General features: G+C 38.9%; 1 protein-coding gene across 27 annotated transcripts in view; it reads right to left on the reverse strand.

The window, feature by feature from the left end:
• Positions 1-22,884, reverse strand: part of LTBP1 (latent transforming growth factor beta binding protein 1) — a 460,290-nt gene that overhangs the window by 137,790 nt on the left and 299,616 nt on the right. For 13 of the 27 annotated variants that reach the window (XM_086327485.1, XM_086327486.1, XM_086327482.1 and 10 more), the window contains 5 exons: positions 18,179-18,346; positions 15,249-15,476; positions 13,062-13,084; positions 7,625-7,724; positions 6,731-6,829 (listed from right to left, as the gene is read on the reverse strand). In XM_086327485.1, the coding sequence (XP_086183611.1) occupies positions 6,731-6,829; positions 7,625-7,724; positions 13,062-13,084; positions 15,249-15,476; positions 18,179-18,346 (618 nt within the window). The remainder of the gene's footprint in view (positions 1-6,730; positions 6,830-7,624; positions 7,725-13,061; positions 13,085-15,248; positions 15,477-18,178; positions 18,347-22,884) is intronic. The other 14 variants (XM_086327488.1, XM_086327487.1, XM_086327483.1 and 11 more) reach the window with 3 other exon arrangements.

A 22,884-nucleotide genomic window follows, 5' to 3' on the forward strand; every position in this document is an offset into this window, starting at 1 on the left:
ACATAAATAATACTACTATTATCTCACTGTCATCAGGCAATAAACAACACTTAAAACAGATGACATCATGGATAAGCCCAAATGGCCCAGTGGAGGAAGACCAGGGCTCAAGTGTGACAAGCTAAAACACACCTTTGTTAATGGGGTCTATGGTTTGAATGAAAAGAAAAACAGGCATGCTACTGTCATCAATAACCCACTGTGAATTCTGAAGAAAAATGTGGAAAACAGTGCTTTAACAAAACTTCACTATGGAAATGACCTAAATTGGGTTGAGGTTACTCTCCAAAACCCAAACCACATTCATTTTTCATCAAGTGTTATTCACTGTGCTGTGATTTTAAGACAACTGATGCAAGTTATTTGAAAAGTTGTTAGGCTTTAAAAGGAAGCATATGACTACAGAGCTGCAGTATTTTGCATAAAATCACTTGGATTATGATAAAGGCACACATTTAAAATTATTTATATCTTTAGTGAACCTATTTATGCTAATTCACTATCAGAAAAATAGTTTATAGTCAGTATAATGTCAAGATACAGGAAAAAAAATCCAAAAGACTAAAGTCATAGGTAATTAACATGACTGCTTAAACTTAAATGACTGATAATAACCATATAAAATAATGAATTATGAGACATACACAGTATAGATTATATAATAATCTTCAGCAGGATAGGAAAATGCTTATTTTTTAAGAAAATATAGTCAGGTACATATTATAATATAGGATATGATCTAAATTATTTTATACACAGAGCAGCAGATTGGAAGAAAATAAATCTAAGTGTTACAATTATGGGGATTGGTACTGTCTATATTTTTCTGTATCTTCCAAAATTTCTACACTGAACAAATGTTATTACTTCTATAATAAGAAAAGTCTTTCTTAAAAAATTATCATTTCTATGTGCTGCAAAAATCTGAAGGTAAAAAATGTAATCTTCTCCAGGTTCTACTTCTAGACTCTCAGGTAAGAATTCTCTTCTCTGTTTATAAGAATTCTTTAGTAGAATAGTGTGAGAAGCAGTTCTTTAACCATCTATTCTTAATGTAAGCCAGATGGCTCCTTTTAAAATTAATGGTATTTAGATTTCTTGATTTCCTTTGAAATTATTTTATGTTCTTCTCTGCCATTTGCTTAAATCAGAGAAGACATATTGATCAAATTTGCAAAATTTGACAATAGAAGATGACAATATACTAGGAAGAAGTAGTCAGAATTAATTAAAAGATTGTACATCTGGGGTTTTCAGGAAATGCCTGATGGGTACTCATTGCCCCCACTCCCACACATACCAAATATTTATCTGTTCTTTTTCAGGCACAGCTTTAGAATGGAATGTTTACACGTGTAAGTAAAGTCTTCAAAAATATGTGATGCTTAATTCAGATGGGATACTTTCCTATGCCAATGTGCCAATATTTAGATAATTTCTTCTTAAGTCAACTCTAAGATAGAAGAAATGATTAAGAATTTTAACTCTTTTGTCTTAAGAAATGAACAATAACGGCCTTTCCTTCCAATTTAGTATCTTAAATAGAAGCTATGAGGTTGAAATATTTATGAGGAAAGCTTGAGAATTCTTAGCTGATTACCTCATAGATTATGTATATAAAACTGCAGTTTGAAAACATTGATCCCAAATGGCACTAACGTATGTAAGAAAATGCTACTCCGACACCACTAGAGGGTACCAAGAGATACATCAGTGTGAGGGGATATTTACTAACATATTCTAGATTTCTATAGTTTGTCCCATTTTTTATACACATGATAAATTGTATCAGTTTATCCTCAGAGATCCCGTTTATCTATTTGCTATCCTACCCTTCTAAGTTCAAAAAGAAAAATTAATAACTTCAAAATACTTCCTCTTCCTCTTTACCATTCATCAAAAAATTTACCAGATTATAGTCAACAATACTAAATCTTAACTTTTCTTAACACACAAGAAAGCATGTGACTTGATAGAGGTGTTAGCATATTCTTTTGTAGTAATCATAGTGCAGTACATGAATGTATCAAACCAGCACTGTATACCTTAAACTTATACAATGTTATATGTCAACCATATCTCAAAAAACAACAAAAAAAAACAAAATTGATCAACACCATTTTTAAAGTTAAAAAAAATTATTGATACTCCTATAAGTTTCACACCGTCTCTTCCTACACTTCCCTTCTTTGCCTGTTACACTTTCATTCTTGATTATAAGTTACACAGAAAGGCAGTCCTGATGGTATTGTCTTAAAACTGAAAAAATTAAATTTCAGGCTTAGAAAAAAAAGCTTCTGGATTTCTCTGCATTTTGGGGGGGCAAAGACCTTATTGCTTTACATTTTTCTAAGAGGTCACTCACACAGAGCCATGCTAGCCTGTTCCCACAGAAAGATAAGTTCAGGTCAAAATATACATTTCTCCATATGTGCTGATGGCACAGACACAGGCTCTGGGAATATGGTAAAGCCTTGCACAGAAAGCAGTAATGATTGGTATCTGGGGCACTCAGGTTAATGATCATGTCTTCTCTTCTGAAGCATATTTGGCTTCCCAGAAACAAGAGACTGTTCCCACTGGACTCTTGGAAGCGTCCCCCTTCATAATGCCCATCATATTTCCCCTAGGGTGCAGGACTGCCCTTACACACACGGCCCCTGAAACAGCTTCACCTACATCAGGCCAAGGACTTCATTGTATCTTTCCCGGGAGTCCATTTAGAATTTGGAAAAAAGAGTCATGACCAAAAGCCAATGGAAAACCAAATGGTCTATTTGTCCCAGAAAGACGGCCAGAGATAGATTTAAGAGTCTGGTGTCTTTTAGAATTAAATGAAAAAGAAAGCTTTTGGCAAGATATGAAAATGAATATGCTGACCTTTTGCTTTTTTCCTGCTCATGTGATTACTCAAAATAAATAAATAAACAGAGCTGGAAATATTAAAGCATGATGATTTTACATGCAACAAAGTTCATCTTCCATGAGCCTACATAGTTTATTGAGGCTGTCATGACGCTGGTAATATGCTTCAGGGACAAAGGTTTTTATAAAGGGGTCACTGATGAGTTCTGGAAAAGATCTGATGAGCAAAATAGTTTTTACAACGTTTGGGCCATGATGATTACAAAGGTTTACACAAAGCAGTCATGAAAGTCAGAATAATTTCTGGCTGGTCTGCAAGGGCCACGGAGAAAGTTTAGGAAGAGCTGGCAGAGGAAGGTATCAAATGTCAACTCATGGAAAGGTTTACAAAAATGCCCTGGCTTCCTAACTGCCCCACAAAGAGCATAAATTGTCCCACAACAATTGAAGCAGATGTTTCCACTTTGTAAATACTCGCCAGAGAAATAAAGGTTTGATTTTCCAACCTATCCTTGAGCTACTAAGACACTATGCTAAATCAAGAATTTATATGCTGAAATGTATCATTTCTTTGGAAACAGTGTGCCAATAATATTGCAAGCCACCAACTCAGCTGCTCAGAGTGGAAAATATCACCCTTATTCCCTCCAAATATGTGGCTCCCTTTATAATTATTGCAAGTCAAAGTGAGTCTGACGAAATCTACAAAGGCTACTTCCAATTTCGCCATCATAAAGATATCATTGCTGAGCAATGTGAGGCTGATTTTGGTTATTTTAGACGCCTACATATTATTCTATTCCTTTCTTCAATTCATGGAAGAAACTAAGTGACACACATCTACCTCCTTTCGTGTTCCAAGAAAAAAAAAAAAAAACAACTCTGCCTAAGGTTCCAGAGAGACTTGATCAGATTGCTCCTTCAATCTACATACCTGGCTCTCTTATCAAAATCAATGGGAACACCTATATTTTGATTTCAATTAAATTTGATACAAAACATTCTTCTTGTTCTAGGGTAGATTACAGATCATAGTATAGCTCCAAAACTGCAAATTATTTAAATTCAAAAACTATTTAAAATGTTCTCCCCATGCATTGGTTCAGAAAGATTCTTTTACTATAGGAAGTCAGAGCACCTATAAATGCTGTGTGAAAATGAAATTTCAATGTCACTTGTTTCCTGGAAGGAAATATTTGTGCTTCAAACATGTGATAGCAGATGTTAGCCCTGTATCTCTGCCAAACTCAAATTAAGCTGTCTTCTAACAACTTCATATAGCACAACTACTTTCATTTTTTCAATCAGTTCCACAGTTCCACACTTCACTTACTGAAGCTGAGTAACTGCAGTTTGTTATTCCTCACAGGGCTGCATTTAAATGATCAAACTGCGTGTATCTAGCCAAACCTCTACAAAGCTAAACTGCAAGAAGTCTGTTTGTTAAGTCAGCCGTCGTTAAAAAGGCACAAAACGACAGTGTCTTCACAGTGGAAAATAGAAATAGAGTACTTGAAAGAACTAGCACATCGACAGACTGCAATTTTCTTTTTTAACGCAAATATAAACAATGAGAAGACTTGCTGACCAAACGGTACATTATATGTTTGTATGCCTTGCACAGCAGCCATTCATGTGCTGTGCTTTGTCGCTCAGTCATGTCTGACTCTTTGCGACCCCGTGGACTGCAGTCCGCCAGGCTCCTCTGTCCATGGGCTTTCTCCAGGCAAGAATACTGGAGTGGGTTGCCATGCCCTCCTCCAGGGAATCTTCCCCAACCCAGGGATCAAACCCAGCTCTCTCTCATTGCAGGTGGATTTTTTTTACCATCTGAGCCATCAGAGAAGCCCAGTCTTTCATAAATGGGTTTAATGAAATAAGTAGATACAGCTGTAACTTCAGAACAGAGAAAAACAATTTTAGCTACAGCCATTAAAAACAAACAAAAATCACTAGCATTTCACTCTATCACTAGAAACACAGGGTTTGGCCAGAAAATTCATTTGAGTCAACCCACTACTTAGAAGAGTTAACATTTCTGTATCACTCTGCTCACTATTTACAGTAAAACCAAAGAGCAGCTGCTTTGCATTCACATGGGAAGGCCATGACTCTGGGTGCAGCTGTGCCTTGAGGGTATAGCTGAAGCAGGTGAGAACACACTGCTGGGTCCATGACGTGACTCTGCACTACTTATCTGCACTTCACCTCAGGACAGGGCAGTGGTTTAAAACCACTTTTCTGTCTGCTGTATCAATTCAAGTGTCTAAGAGAAAGTGCATCCACAGTTTTGAGAAAATAGGTCAAAGCTTTGGTTTTAAAACATATAAAAACTGTTATGTACTTAACGGCGTACAACTTGACGTTTTAATATCTATACATTGTGAAATGATCACCACGATCCAACTAATTAATACATCTAACCAAGCATGTTTCTGTTTGAAATGACGCAATGTTATGTTTCTTAAGAGGCAAAACTCTGAGAGAGGCTGCACACTCCTCTATTAGCTTCTCCTGTATACACTGCCAACTGCATCCTGCAATGGTATCATGAACTTATGCTATTATGATGCATCTTAGTGATACTTTGTCTGACTACAAAAATATTTTTCCACATCAGAATATGTGGAATACACAAAAAAATCCAGTGAAACAACATCCAAACCCCTCAGACCCCACTCCCAAAATAACCACTGCTGATCTGGTGTATTTTCTTCTAGCATTTTCTCAATGTATGTCTTTTTTTTTATATAATTGGTTTAATACTTTTTATCCTTCATCTTTACATACTTCGTCTTGTATTTAGCAATATCTTGTGACCATTTTTCTGGTATATTTTAAAAAATTCTTCAAAAATACTGTAGTAATTGGTGGTGGCATAATGTTTCAATGTAGATATAATTATCTATTTCCCTGTAGTTAAATATTTAGGTTTTTCTATTTTTTCTCTATTATACACAGTGCTGTGGTAAGTGCCCATTTATACAAACCATTACATTATTTGTAATGGGGGGACATTATTTCCTTATACTAGTTATCTTAAAGTGGGATTACTGAGTTAAAAGTCTTGAACATTTTTAAAGTTCTTGATACATATTGCCAGTTTGTGCTTTCCAGGAAAGTTGAACTACTTTATATTCCTTTCTGTAATTGTGTGAGAGCCTTGATTTCACTCTAGTAAAAATGAAATATTACATTGATAAGAATAAAGAATTCTCACTTTAATTTGCATTTCTTTGACTACTAGTAAAGTTGAAATTTCCTATTACATACCTGTTTCTTGATATGTTACCTATGAATTATCTGATATTAATTTCATTTTTCTATTAGTATTTTTATTGCTGACTTATAAGACCTCACTATACATTAAGGATATTAACTTTTAAGCTGTTGGTTATAAATTATAATAAATCTTTATAATTTCTCACTAATGGCTGAAATAACATGTTTATTAAACAGAATTTTGAAAATATATAAAAATATATTGAAGAGCAGAAAGCTTATCCATGATCCTATTAACTGAGGATGATTAAATACTTCAATGAACTTTTTTTTTCTGTGTTTATAAACATTTAAAAGATAAAATTGGAATAACTGTGTTCTGTATTTCTTAATACCATCCTATAAGCATCTCCTGTGACATTACTTTTAAAACATTAACAGCTGTGTGATATTCTACTGCATATGTGCCATAACTTAAACATATTCCTACTTCAAAAATATTTAGATTATTTCCAAATATTTGCTCTTATGACTAACTCTGCCATGAGCGATCTTATATATGTGATACAATTTTGACTTTACATTTAAAATGTTCACATCCCTGCCTCCTCCACAGACTCTGCAATATCAATACTGTGCCTACCTGTTACTTGAGTAGGTGCAATGACTTGGCTGGCGCTTGATGTTGAAGCTTCAGGAGCTACTTCCACAGGCATAGGAGGTGATGTTTTTTCAATCACTACTATATGAGGAGGGAGAGAATAAAATGAAAATTAAAGCCTGTTATATGCATTGAGATCCCATTTCAAAATGTAAGCAAAATTTAGTCTAACAACATACCACGGTTAATTCTTGGATATTAAGAGCAGCTATAGGTCCCTAAAGGTCATGATATTAACCTATAGCCCTGCTTTCCACATTTAGTGACAATATCTGAGAGCAATTCGGAAGTCAAATGATGAACCCTCAATGATGTTCTAATAATATATACTACTCCTGACCACAGAAAATAGTGAAAAAATTTTATCATTATAACACTTATAATACAGTAGTCTCCCTTTATCCATGGAGCATATGTTCTAAGACCCTCAGTGGATGTCTGAAACTGCAGATAGTATCAAATCCTATATATACTGTGCTTTTCCTATACTGGTGGGCAGGAAGCATATAGAACATGGATACTGGACAAAAGGATGATTCACGTCCTGGGCAGGATGGCGCTAGATTTCATCATGCTACTCAGAACAATGCACAATTTAAAACGTATGAATTGTTTACTTCTGGAATTTTCCATTTAATATTTTTGGGCTGTAGCTGACCGCAGAAAGTAAAACCATGGATAAAGAAGGATCGACTGTACCATACTTACACTAACATTATATGAGGATATTAATATACATAAGTGTATTTCACATTTCACTTCACTTAGGAATTCTCATGACTAAAACTTTAAAACAAGAGACACTCAACAATCTTCATCTTACTCTCTTATTCTGGGTACTCTTACAAACAAACTCCACAAATCAACACAGGCTACCTGGAAACTGTGGATGCAGATGAATGGTTGAAATGCCTGGAGAGAGCTGGGGTTGACCAGGCTCAAGTCTGGTTTTCTCTTGATCCAATGAAGGTATTTCCTGGATGGTTGTATTAAAAGGGGGAGGAAAAAAAAAGAGAACTGAGAGTAGGAATTTTTAGTTTCTACATATTACTATTTTTATTTCATTAATTCTACTCTTAGGCAACAAATATCATAGGATATTACACAACTTGTGCAACTGTGTAAAAAAAATTTTTTAAACGTGCTATTGATGTGCTACTATACCAAGCCCTTGAGTTTTCCTAGCAGTGCTGATCCATGCTCACACCCTCACCCATTTCCCAGAGGCCCAAAGCAAAAGGTCTTTTAGACATTTTAAACAAATGCCTTGGCTCAGAGGCCCATGTTTGGTCTGGAACAAGGCAAAACTAATCCCAGAGAAGAACTAAAATAAGCCGTCACCTCATTCACATGTGGCTTCTGCCCAAATAAAATGACCAGCCACATCCTGCAGATTAAAAATGGATACAGGTGTGTCATAAGAAAGAACACACGAGACACTAAAGTATGGTAAGTCTGCCAATTACTTTCCATCTCCACCTCTCAGAATGCTGGTAGTTGAACAGCAACAGAAAATTAGGGACTTGGAGGAGACCAGGGATTTCCCCACACATCCTTTTGCCCACTCTTATCTCCTGAACCACAGACTCGTACCCAGGACTCAGTTTCCAGTTACAGCTCCTGTCAGGACTCCTGTAGACTGAACCATCAGGCTAGGTAAAGGTCTGTGACCTTGCCCACATCCGTGTGGGGCCAGGGCACTCATGTCACCACTCCTGTAAAAGTATTCATCAGGTTATCCTACACACTCCTTCCCTCACTTTAATCACCATCATCTTCCAGAAAACTCACTCCCCTGGCCTCTCCCTTTTATTCAGTTCAGTTCAAGTCCGACATGTCAGTCATGTCTGACTCTTTGTGACCCCATGAACTGCAGCATGCAAGGCCTCCCTGTCTATCACCAAATTCCAGAGTCTACACAAACTCTTGTCCATTGAGTCGGTGATTCCATCTAACCATCTCATCCTCTGTCGTCCCCTTCTCCTCCCGCCTTCAATCTTTCCCAGCATCAAGGTCTTTTCCAATGAGTCAGCTCTTCGCATCAGGTGGCCAAAGTATTGGAGTTGCAGCTTCAACATCAGTCCTTCCAATGAACACTCAGGACAGATCTCCTTTAGGATAGGATCTCCTTGCAGTCCAAGGGACTCTCAAGAGTCTTCTCCAACACTACAGTTCAAAAGCATCAATTCTTCAGTGCTCAGCTTGCTTTATAGTCCAACTCTCACATCCATACATGACTACTGGAAAAACCATAGCCTTGACTAGATGGACCTTTGTTGGCAAAGTAATGTCTCCGCTTTTTAATATGCTATCTAGGTTGGTCATAACTTTCCTTCCAAGGAGTAAGCATCTTTTAATTTCATGGCTGCAGTCACCATCTGCAGTGATTTTGGAGCCCCCAAAAATAGTCTGACACTGTTTCCACTGTTTCCCCATCTATCTGCCATGAAGTGATGGGACCAGATGCCATGATCCTTGTTTTCTGAATGTTGAGCTTTAAGCCAACTTTTTCACTCTCCTCTTTCACTTTTATCAAGAGGCTCTTTAGTTCTTCTTCACTTTGTGCCATAAGCGTGGGGTCATCTGCATATCTGAGGTTATTGATATTTCTCTCTGCAATCTTGATTCCAGCTTGTGCTTCTTCCAGCCCAGCGTTTCTCATGATGTATGCTGCATATAAACTAAATAAGCACAGTGACAATATCCAGCCTTGACGTACTCCTTTTCCTATTTGGAACCAGTCTGTTTTTTCCATGTCCAGTTCTAACTTTTATTGGGTTGGCCAAAAAGTTCATTCAAATTTTTCTGTAAGATGTTAAAGAAAAACCTTCTCTCCTAGCTTTCTTTACTTATCACCTTTTCTGCTCTTAATAAAATAGATATTCTGCCTGAGTACCTCAAAGGCCCAATTTTGAAGGCATGAGTGCTTACAGGGTAACTCCATTTAGATATTCTACAAATCCCTCAAACCCATCTCTTCCTGAAAACATCCGGGCTCTGATTCCAACTTCTTCATCTCTGTGAATGCCACAGTCATTGATCTGTCCAGGTTTAAAGTCACTTTTCATTCCTCATTCCAAGCCCTGCCTATTTCCACTATTCCTTATATTGGTTCATCTTTTTCCACATTCACAGCCCCCCACTACCTTCATCTGCACTCACTCTCATTCTCAGTTCATAGTCGTCGTCTAATCGGCCTCTCAAGCTTCCTCTTCCCCCATCTCAGTTAATCCCATTGTATTGCTTCTTCTAGAAACACAGAGCATTTACTACTTTCCCCCTCACATTTCCCCCTCTTCTTAAGAATACAGACTGCTACTGCTGCTGCTGCTGCTGCTGCTGCTGCTGCTAAGTCGCTTCAGTCATGTCCGACTCTGTGTGACCCCATAGACGGCGGCCCATCAGGCTCCCCCGTCCCTGGGATTCTCCAGGCAAGAGCACTGGAGTGGGTTGCCATTTCCTTCTCCAATGCATGAAAGGGAAAAGTGAAAGGGAAGTCGCTTAGTTGTGTCCGACTCTTCGCGACCCCATGGTCTGCAGCCTACCAGGCTCCTCCACCTATTACCCATTGAAAGGTGATGCCAATCAGGCTCAACTACACCCCATCCCCTGCAGCCCAAGGTCAATGCTACCAAGGAGTGGACCATAACCAGGTGTCAATCAACTCCTGCAGCTTACAGACAGGATCCCAGACTTGTCCCCTCCCTCCCCAACTACCCAGGAGCATGGGGCGGTGGACTTCCTACTTCCTGATCCATGCCACTTCTCCACTTGACAAGTGGGTCCAGCTGAGGAGGCCAGTATTTCCCCACTGATTACAACTGCAGTTTGGTATTCCAAGCCTTCTGAAGCACCTCCCAAGTTCTCCGAGCCTTTCCTGCTCCCCTCAATGACCTCGTGCTGTCCCCACCCTCGACTTCACCTTTGTGCACATGATTTCCCATCAGTGGATCACCCTGCTTTCTCTTCATTGATCTTTAAGAACATGAGATCTCCACAGAAAGTCAAGACCACGAAGTCCACGGCTGCATTTTCCCCACTGCCTCCTCTCCGAACATAAACAAGAAAATTTTCGGGCCCTCTTTCCGAGTCTTTATGAAAGTTTCACAAACTCAACCATAAACAGAGGAGAAGAAAATCAGATAAGATGAGGTTGTCAGGGAGCTGGCTGGACCACTCATGTGCTAAAGGAGTCCTCCCACTTACAAACCAGAACTAAATTCAAAATCAACAAAATTGCAAACTACCGTACGTCACTGATCTTTAGAGATGCTCTCCAAGAGCGGCAAATTATCCGTGTAAAATATGCAAATCTCTTGTACTTCTTTTGGGGGTCAGTATAAAAACATTTTTCCTTACTGGATGCTATCACTCTAAAATCATTCCTTTTTTCCTGGATTCTGTCAGCACTTTTAATGTTTGTGTTATTCTATCCCCATACTTATAAACTAAAGATTTTTAAAACTATTTATAATATTTTACAGAGGTCTATGTCCCCATCTAAAGCCTAATACTGCATTCTTACGAGAGAATGAACACTACACAAATGTACAAACATACAATAATTACCTAATTTTCATGTTACCAATAAATCTTCAGACAAGGAACAATATTATATAAACAGGACAGAGCTTCAGCAAATGCCAATATTTTCTACTAACAAATCTCACAATTCAGTGTCCCATTTCATGGCCCCCCAAAATGAAAGATTAAAATTTCTCTAAAATTTTAAGGAAGCAATATCCCAGTACTTGATTATCAATTTCAAGGGTAAGTTCTGCTCATACTCCAGTTTAAGTCAAACATGCATATCAAATTTTAGTTGAAGTGAGAAGTACATCACTCAGTATATATATGAATTCTGGAATAACACAATTACATAAACATGTCAGAACCTTTCTTTCCATAGATGTTCCAGGCCATAAACTAACTCTCTGAATTTCACTTAAGTCCCTGATTCCCATGAGGCCCATCATTTTCTTTTTTTTTTTTAGAGCATTAATTTTTTTAATATTTATAATTCATCTTTTATAAATTACAAAAGTAAACTATTTTAAAAACTTCAAGTTATATGAAAGCTATAAAGCAAAATACTGAATTTCCTTCTCCCCTCCGACAGGGGTAACTATCTTTTAGTGTTTTTTTGTTTTTTTTTTTTAATAGTAGCCTTTCTTTTTTTTTTTTTTTAATTTTATTTTATTTTTAAACTTTACAATATTGTATTAGTTTTGCCAAATATCAAAATGAATCCACCACAGGTATACATGTGTTCCCCATCCTGAACCCTCCTCCCTCCTCCCTCCCCATACCCTCTCTCTGGGTCGTCCCAGTGCACCAGCCCCAAGCATCCAGTATCGTGCATCGAACCTGGACTGGCGACTCATTCCATATATGATACTATACGTATTTCAATGCCATTCTCCCAAATCTCCCCACCCTCTCCCTCTCCCACAGAGTCCAAAAGACTGTTCTATACATCAGTGTCTCTTTTGCTGTCTTGTACACCGGGTTATTGTTACCATCTTTCTAAATTCCATATATATGCGTTAGTATACTGTATTGGTGTTTTTCTTTCTGGCTTACTTCACTCTGTATCATAGGCTCCAGTTTCATCCACCTCGTTAGAACTGGTTCAAATGTATTCTTTTTAATGGCTGAGTAATACTCCATTGTGTATATGTACCACCGCTTTCTTATCCATTCATCTGCTGATGGACATCTAGGTTGCTTCCATGTCCTGGCTATTATAAACAGTGCTGCAATGAACATTGGGGTACACGTGTCTCTTTCAATTCCGGTTTCCTCAGTGTATATGCCCCACAGTGGGATTGCTGGATCATAAGGCAGTTCTATTTCCAGTTTTTTAAGGAATTTCCACACTGTTCTCCATAGTGGCTGTACTAGTTTGCGTTCTCACCAACAGTGTAAGAGGGTTCCCTTTTCTCCACACCCTCTCCAGCATTTATTGCTTATAGACTTTTGGATCGCAGCCATTCTGACTGGCGTGAAATGGTACCTCATAGTCCATCAGGCCCATCATTTTCATCTCCCCAGATTTAAGTTCCATGAGAACAAGCAGATTCATCTGATTTGGTTTCTACTATTTCCCTAATATTCAGCATAGCGCCAGTCATATAGCAGGCACTCAATAAATGTTTATTGAATGAATGGCTGTTATTCAATATATTTCCTTAAGTGAAATGATGTATAATAGACATGTTACTATATTTAAGTCTTAAAAAATCACACATAATCTAGAAGAGAATCATTATGAAGGTAACAAAAGAAGACTTGCAAACAATGAATAAATTACCTTCTCAGGAGGTACAGTTGCCACTAAAACCAAAAAAGAAAGAAGAACATTAGTACAACTCAAGACAGTTTACTACATAATAGTTCAATTTTTAAAAAGCAACAAAAAAATAAAAATAAAAAAATAAAAAGCAACAAAAGTTCAGTCTCCAAAAGGATTAAGAATCAAACTAAATCAAATGCAGAATTATAGTCAACTACCATTTTGGAGCATTTTACACATGACTGACAGGGGAAAACTGTATGTCATTCCTCAATTGCAGGAGATCAGCAGTAGATGGGATGCAGTTCTTTCCAACTCACTAACTATTAAAGTCATAGGAGGCAACACTTCCTGATTCATTGTCTCATGCCTACTCACAATTTTGTAGCACTTTCCATGCCTTAGAAAAGGAACATTTTCATTACAGTTATCCTTAATACAATAAACAATGTTTGAAATGCTTTCTGATATCAATGTTAAAAAAAAAAAATAAATGCCCCTGTTTCAGTAAGAGACCTAAGAAAGGGTGCTGCATTCTTGGTGCACACTGATCTTTAATGAAGCCCTGTGAGCATTTTCAGAAAGATATTCTAACAAGATTACAAAAAAAAAAAAAATCACAAGCCAGCAAGATTCAATGAGCAATTAGCATCACTATGTTGAACAAATCACAGATTACACAATCACCAACATTATTATAGGGTGGTGGTGGTAGTGATTATGCCTTTCCATTTGAAACACTTCAAAAATCAGTTGTAGAATTAGTCCTCAAAACTTAGATCAATAATCACAGGGATTCTGCTCATGCATCAACATCTCCATAAACATTAGTATAAGATATGGTAGATGCATTACTCCTAAACGCAATCAGGGTACCAGATTGCTACCACTGCTGCAACATTCTTGTGGTTAGAAAAAGTCAATAAACTTTCTAGCCTGTCTAACCCACCACCAAGAAACTCTTGAGGCAGAATCTGGACCACAGCCCATTTTCTGCTGCTTATGAAGAGGAGGAGGAATTGCAAACACCTGGCCAACCGTCCAGGAACCAAGTGGCCAGCACTGTCGATCTTAGATGAGGTCCTGCCTCATCTGCCTAACCAAGGAGAAGTGCAGCAAGTCCAAGAGCGGACTTAACTGGGCTACAGCACATGAAGGTTCAGAGCCCTGAAGAGAGACCTCTCTTCCTTGCCATGCTCCCAATGCCTCATCTAGCTTGAGCCCCTTCTCTCCTCACAAAATCCATAAATGCACACCCTGAACTCCCATCCAAGATCCAAGTGTGAAAGACCAACAGAAGCTTTATGAAAGCCAATACCTATCCCACACAAAGTTATGATTTTTGTTCATCCTATCTGGGGTGAGCACTTCTGTGGTGAAAAAGATATTCAAAGTATTGGACATGCTGGCTTCTATGAAGAGACAAAGATAGATAATCCTTCTTTCTGAAACAGAACAAATTGTCTCTAGTCTCCTTCTGGAGAAGAAGGCCTTAACCACCTCCTGGGAAAAATGTGTTCCTTGGTTTTATCACATGCTCTTCGTATGACATTTGCAGGTCAGTTGCTCTATGTCTCCAGTTCTCAAAATGCAAATCAAAGGACTTCACTAGGTGAACTCTCTCCAAAATCCCTTTCAAGGACCCTATCTTCCTTCATTTTGCTGCCCATTATCCCTGACTGCCTGTGAAACTATTTCATGGAAGCTGAGTTGATGCTTCAAGCCTGTGGATTCCACTTTTTAAAGTAAACACATATTTATTAAACAGCTCTCTAGATACAGAAGCAAATTCTGGCTATTCCCTGAAAAATCTAAACCACTATCCAGGAGTAAATAGCAAGAAAAAGTAGCCCCCAAACATAAGACAATGTCATTAGATTATCATGGAATGCTGTCACAATTGTTCTGGAGCAGTGGTTCTCAATCAGGGGTAATTCTTCCCCCAGGGGACATTTAGTGATATCTGGACATCTTTTTGGTTGTAACAATCAGGAGGGGGAGGGTGCTACTGGCACTAGAGGTTAGAGGTTAGGGATGTTGCTAAACACCCTATAATGCACAGAGCAGCCCCTCATATCAGAGAATTATCCACCCCAAACTGTCAATAGTGCCGAGGCTGAAAGCCCCTGTTGTAGAAGTTACATACAGGGAAACCAAAGACACACAAGACAGAAGGCTAGCTCCATGATCCGTTTCCACTCTCACCTTCTGGCTCCACCGCTCCTGGCCCCTGTTCCCGGGAGAAGGTCAGGGCCTCCACTGGTTCTTCCTTGGCTGGGAGAGGTGGAGGATGAGTACTTTTAGCAACAGGTTGAGTGTTCTTTGGCTTGACAAATACAGGTCCTTTACCTACATGGTGATGGATTGGCCTGCGTCTATGAACGCCAGAAACCGTATAACCCATTCCACCAGGACAGATTTCCTTAAAAGCAGCTAGATTTGGGATGGGAAAATATTCCTTTTAAAAATCTAAAAGTGCAAACTTATACAGAGGAAAACAGCATGATGAATATTGCTTAATAAACCATCACTAATTTATAGTTACATTTAAAAACTTAAAGAACAGATGCAAAATGCTCGAATTTCTCTCAAACTTGCATATTTACAGGAAAAAACTCAATTCTTCTAGTAAACATTTCCCCATCTGTTAATTCCTTATCTTACACAATCAGAATCTTATATAGAGAGAGCATATATTTTATATATCAAATTATATATATCAGAAACAAATTAAGAGATAGTATACATATATTTTATATTTCATATTCTTTATCACACTATGTATTACACATAAAATATATGTAATACATGAGATTTTTAGGTACAGAACATACCATATAGATTATATATATATATCGGAGGAGGGTATAACATCAGTAGAAATCAGACTTTTCACTCTTGCTTTGGTCTAATTTCATTAACTATTAACCAGGAACTTAGTAACGTCTAAATTAAATGACTAGCAAGAAGGTTAAAAAAGAAAAAGCAGTCACTATTGAGGGAAATGAGGTACTGAAATCATCCTAATTTGATTCCCATTGAAGAAACCAAAGATGAAGAAACCAGGGTGGGGAGTATCAGCTGATATGCAGAGGTTGGTTAAGAAGGATTGAAAAGGGCAAGTGGTTTTGAAGAAATACTCTCAGGATGGTGAAAATGAAGCCAAAGACACATGCTAAAGAGATGACAGGTAGAAATGAAGGGAAATGGACACACCAAGTTAGAACGTAGTTATTTTCAAGGGGAGGAGTGACAAGTGAGCAAAAGCCAGACCACAACCAACTGGTTGAATTATCGTGAGGACAAGGAGATATTCTGTATCCTGTAACTGCTATTCCTGCCAGGAAAGTGGTTTTGTACACTTAACAAATATCAGCTGGGCACATGTGATTTCCTAACCTTCATTGCATAATCACCAGGAATAAGTCAAGGGGGAAGACAAGGGAGGCAAGGCCATGTGTGGCCTGAGGAGGAAAAGTCCACCTAATCTCTTTGGTGTTGGTATTGGAGGCAAGTTACCAAACGCAGACAGCAAAGGGCTTACAGTCAACTCCTTCATTTCTACCTTTAAAACTGAAAGTAAAATAAGTCACTTCCACTGAACAAGAGATCTCCTATGAATGTTCTGGACCTAAAATTAGTTCTCAGTAAAAATAGAACTCTAAAATACTCCTTAAAGCATGCTAAAATACTGTTTTTCTAAGGATCACACATTAAATGGTAGAACCTCATTTTTACGTTCAACTATGAAATACAATTTTCATGTGAAAGAACAGAAGTTTCTAAAAAAGTTTTTCTATCAAATACTTTAGGTACATGAAATAACCAAACATTACTTTCATGAAAATCATCTTATAATCAAAAATTGGTTAAGTGTCCAAGTTTTATCTTTAATATTATTTTCAAACTTAGTGACTCTACTTTATGCGAAAATCTTCCTGTGTTACATTCACTTTCTTGATTTATGCTTCATGTAAGGGCTATAAAAGCTATCAAAATGGAACTTAAAGAGAAATGGGTCTGTGAATTATCAAGATCATCAATTTCACTGATGATTACTTTTTAATACTGAGCAGATCAGACTCCTCAGGAGGCTACTAGGGCCTTCTGGAGATGTCTCAAGTCATACAGTATACCAAAACATCATCAACATTATACTATCTCTGCCTCACCAGTTCTTTATGATCCTAGGCAACAACCAAAGTGGCTTGTGATCATTACATTTATATTTAAAACTTGTCTGAAACAGTGCAAGTTATAGGTGTAAGACATTAAATGTCTCTCTGAGAGTGAACGCACTTCCATAGATGGGAACCACCTTATCAAATAAGAAACCAGGTAGACGTCTTATGCCCACCCCATGTCAGCGAAATAGGTACACCACTCTTTATATATATATTTATATATATATATATATAATATTATGCCCAGTATTTGCAGGTATGTTTCTTTCTCTTCCATTAAACTCTACTTGACCCTGCTTGAGAAGTTGGTGATGCCTTGGGATACGTACGGCACTTAGATAAATTTATGCTTTCAGAGCATTAGGCAATTATATACTCAGCTGAAGGATAAAGAATCATCACTTCTTATATTCAGTTCCCATCCAGAAGTTTATAGGAGGACCTGCCCTTGAGTTATGAATTTTCATAGCATAAATTCAATTGTGAATACAATTTTCTCCATTTCCACCTGGAGAAATCAAGCATGATGTTCTTAATAGAACCTGACAGGCACCCATTCAATACATGAGTTAAAAGAGTTAACCTACAGCAGGTCTAGTGACCATGCAGGCAGTGAACAGCCACTGATCAGAAAAGTGCAAGCCCCACACGGCCTTCCGGGGTCTCCACACTTTTAAACAGCAGAAACTAGGGACAGCAACCAGGAATAAAAAGCAATGGCTTTTCTTCACATCCAAAAGGAAGTCTAATGTTACACACAAATGGGAAAGGCTCTTTGCATGTAATTTTTTCCACTGATTCAACCTCGTACATTCATGGTCTGTTCAAAAGGATAAAAACACATTGTATTACTAATAACTGATTTAAAGTCAGAAACCACAAAGAACCCATGCTGTCCAAATCATCCTGTGTGGCCGGGAGTGAACGAGCACATGCCGGGGCGCGTCTTACCTGTGCCTGGAAGGGGGCATTTCTCACAGTGCGGGCCCCAGGCCTTGCCCACACTACAACAGCAGAGCTGCCTGGTGAGGTGGACAGACAGAGGGTGCATACACTGCCTTCCGGAACTGACCAGTCGGTAACACGGCCCTTTCTCTTCCGAGATCACAGGGGTGTCCGCTGAAGCAGAGAGACAAGGCCTGATGTCACCCAAGAAATGACAAAAACCAGTTCGACATTTCACATAAATACTAAAAGGAACCTTAAAGTTTGTATTAGAAGCCATACTTCAGGATAAATCCATCTAGATGTAGGGCATCACCCTACCTGATTTAGGGTCAGCTGACCTATTGAGCCTTAGGAGTCAGGATATCAAACATCCCTGTTGTTGCCTGGCCCCTTCTACCATTTTAGCTAGTGTTAAAAATCAGTTATATGATCCTTTAATTAGAACTTAAAATTTAAAAATATGAGTTATGTGTGCATGAATGAAAATAAATCATCGCAACCAAAATAAACCTGCCTAAATAAACCTAATTGTCAAAATCATGATTTCATTTGCTGTGTTGTAATTAGCCATAATAGAGGTTATTTTGGGCTTCCCTGGTAGCTCAGCTGGTAAAGAATCTCCTGTAGTGCAGGAGACCTGGGTTCAATCCCTGGGTTGGGAATATCCCCTGGAGAAGGGAATGGCTACCCATTCCAGTATTTTGGCCTGCGGAATTCCAAGAACTGTATAGCCCATGGGGTTGCAAAGAGTCAGACACGACTGAGCGACTTTTACACACACACACAGGTTATTTTAGGATAGCATCTATTGAATAGCCAAGTACCATGGAAAATCAGGATTTGAACATAATTGATACAAGTCAACTGTTACTCTTCTCACTTGGAGGACAGTGAAAGCCTGCAGGGCCTCATCCAGTCTCATCCTAGACCAGCGACCAGCAATCGGAGGCTGAGAGCAGCTTCTGACTGGCCCTGCCACACAAGGCCCCCTGTCCAGCCAGAAAGCACACCAGAAAAGGAACAAATAACATCCTCACACCTCAGAAAATATCTTAAAAAGCACATCAGCCCATACCCATCCAACATCTAAGTCCTAATTCGGATTCTTCTATAAATGTAGATGAGACTTCATTAAACTAACAGCTACTGGGCAAATGAGGTGAATATGAGAGAGAAAGACACATCTCTGTCTTCACAAAGATCACTTTCTAAAGTAAATGTGCATGGAGAATGTTTTTACAGGGCCAATTCCAGGCCAAGTCAACACTGCTGTATGCACCAAGCTTGACGGTCACCTCTCAGCTCTTTCTTCTACATCAAGACGAGCTCTTCTCTATAGCACCATTGTCCAAATGAGGTTTTTCCAATTTGCCTTTCCCTTACCCAATTGCTCTAGCACTTGGAGCTTCCAAATCAACTTCCCTTTCCCCTCAAAGCTGTATATTCATTCTCACAAAAGGACTGACATCTCTGCTACAAGAAACAACCTCACTCCATGAAGGTACTACAGGACAGTGAAGAGAGCAAGGGTTTTTAGAGCCAGATAGACCTGGGTTCGCATAGTAGGCCTACCACTTACCAGCAGCATAACCCAGGAAAGTGACTTTGACTGACTGCAATGGTTTGTGAGTGCCAAATTGACTGGGCCATGGTAACCCAGATATCTGGTCAAAGACAGGTCTCAATGTTGATGTGAAAGTATTCTGCATATGAGATTAACATTTAAGTCAATAGATTTTGAGTCAAGCAGATGACTCTAGAATGTGTGTTGTCCTTATCCAAGCAGTTGAAGTCCTTAGGAGAAAAGACTGATCTCCTCAGAGTTAGAAGACATTTTGCCAGCAGATGACCTTCAAACTCTGGCTGCAACATTAACCCTTCCCTGGGACTTCCCTTCCCTGCCAGCCTAAACTGAAGATTTGGGGCTTGCCAACTTACTCCTTGGATGGAAAGTTATGACCAACCTAGACAGCATATTAAAAAGCAGAGACATTACTTTGCCAACAAAGGTCCATCTAGTCAAGGCTATGGTTTTTCCAGTAGTCATGTATGGATGTGAGAGTTGGACTATAAAGAAAGCTGAGTGCTGAAGAATTGATGCTTTTGAACTGTAGTGTGGGAGAAGACTCTTGAGAGTCCCTTGGACTGCAAGGAGATCCAACCAGTCTATCCTAAAGGACATCAGTCCTGGGTGTTCATTGGAAGGACTGATGTTGAAGCTGAAACTCCAATACTTTGGCCACCTAATGTGAAGAGCTGACTCATTTGAAAAGACCCTGATGCTGGGAAAGATTGAGGGCAGGAAGAGAAGGGGACGACAGAGGATGAGATGGTTGGATGGCATCACCAACTCAACGGACATGAGTTTGAGTAAACTCTGTGAGTTGGTGATGGACAGGGAGGCCTGGTGTGCTGCAGTCCATGGGGTCGCAAAGAGTTGGACACGACTGAGCGACTGAACTGACTGAACTTCCACAATCATGTGAGCCAATTCCTTCAAAATCCCTTCCCATCCACCCACCCTGCTGGCTCCATACCTCTGGAGAGAATGTTAATACAGCAGCTAAGCTTCAACAACTCCCTGACTTATAAGTGACAAGTTCAATGTATAGACTAGATTTATCATATGCTAAACATTTGGTTCAGGGTAGACACAAAACACATGTCAGCCTCCCTTATTAATAAAACCAGTTATCTCCATCCTCTCAAGGGCATTTGAACACATCTTGATCACTATTAGTTGCAGAATTTCAACAAGCGAAAAATATTCGGAAAAAAAGATATGAGTGAATTGGAAGATTGGAGCAGTGAACTGAGGGGAGCAGAGGAGACCTTCCTAAGGCTTCAAAACTTAGCTCCTCTAGTAAAGCCAAGTTTGCCCCAAACTACTCAAAATGCGGTAAAAGGGAGAAGTTTGAGTTTTTTCTCTCCCTTTTACTACTCACTTTCTGGAGTCTGTGCCAGTCAGCTGTGAAAAATCAAAGGTCACAGAAGTAAAACAAAATGTAAGAGAATAGTTATTACCCCCAAAAGGATAGTAAATTTCTGAAATGATTGACCATCACTTATACAGTACATATATGTGTATGTGTGTGTCTGTCTGTTTCTATAAGTAGGTTGTATAATCTTAAGAACATATACATAGTTCTAATATAGTCAGCTCACCAAGGATTTTGCTCCAAAATTTCTCCTCCAAAGTGTTTGGAATTCACAACACATATTTCCATAGAAACAGTGTTGGGTCAACACACAAGAGCCTATTTTACACACGTGCTGTGTGCTTAGTCACCGTCACGTCTGACTTTTTGCAACCACATGGACTACATAGCCTGCCAGGCTCCTCTGTCCATGGGATTCTCCAGGCAAGAATACCGGAGTGGGTAGCCCTTCCCTTTTCCAGGGGATCTTCCCGACCCAGGGATTGAACCCCAGGTCTCCTGCATTGCAGCTGGACTTTTTTTTTTTTTTTTTTTTACCATCTGAGCCAACAGAAAAGCCCATTTCACACGTGGCAGGGCTTAATGCTAACACTAATAGCATTAAGTTCTAGATCCCAAGAACAAGGGCCATTTAAAGCAGGGCAGAGTTTCCCCAAACCCTGGACACTGGCAAATGGGGACACTGGCCCCTTGCACTGACTTATCCACGTTCAGCCCCTTGTGTCCACTCACCTGCTATCCAGGGTGGGACACTATCTCAGGTACCACCCCGTTATGCTCGCCCTGGTCTCCTAGCCAAGGCCTCTACTCTGAAGTAGCACATTGGACCTGCTGCCCAAACTCCCAATCAGCAATTCAGTTTTCAAGGGATTAGTATGTATACTAGTGTGTGAGTGAATGGTAAGAGACTGCTGGTTCATTCAAGCGAATCTCTAGTTGAGACTCCCAGGCACGGCATTCACAAGTAAGTAAACTTTTAGGCATTTTACCATATGGAGAATAGCTAATTCCTAAGTATCTTCCCCTGAAAGGTCTCTTTTATAGGCTTTTGTTCTTCCCTCATTTCCTAATATCAAGATTTTTCCCTAAGTGCTGGGGTACTGGTGTTCTTTTTCCATGACAGCTTCCAAAGCACTTCAAGTTAGGGGGCAGTCTTTAAGGGAATAAGAATCATCAGCTTACAAAGTCATCAAAACTCAACTGTTGTACTTATTTTTATTTTTTTATTTTTAATTTTATTTTATTTTTAAACTTTACATAATAGTATTAGTTTTGCCAAATATCAAAATGAATCCACCACAGGTATACATGTGTTCCCCATCCTGAACCCTCCTCCCTCCTCCCTCCCTATACCATCCCTCTGGGTCGTCCCAGTGCACTAGCCCCAAGCGTCCAGTATCGTGCATCGAACCTGGACTGGCATCTCGTTTCATACATGATATTTTACATGTTTCAATCCTAAGATTTTTTTTTTAACTAATAATTTTGGGGTGTTCAAAGTGTACTTCATTTTTTATTAAAAATTCTATTTACACTTAAAACTCAATAGTTGGTGTGTCGGAACATCAGACCATGTTGCTACCAAACATTTTGCTTCATCCCAAGTACACATAAGCTACTAACTAATAAAAAATCTGCTCCTTTGAAGATGGAAGAAAACCCAGGAGGAAGCCAATGAAAAGCTTTGGGTTACATACCTAAATTTTACTGATGTTCCTATGATTCAAATTTTCAAAAGTATTAATGTATGCCTCCCTCAGATTTCTAATA

The sequence above is a fragment of the Bos grunniens genome, chromosome 11 (assembly GCF_055505025.1).
Source record: "Bos grunniens cultivar Pamir isolate PY7600 chromosome 11, Bosgru_T2T1.0, whole genome shotgun sequence".
NCBI classification, from domain to species: domain Eukaryota; kingdom Metazoa; phylum Chordata; class Mammalia; order Artiodactyla; family Bovidae; genus Bos; species Bos grunniens.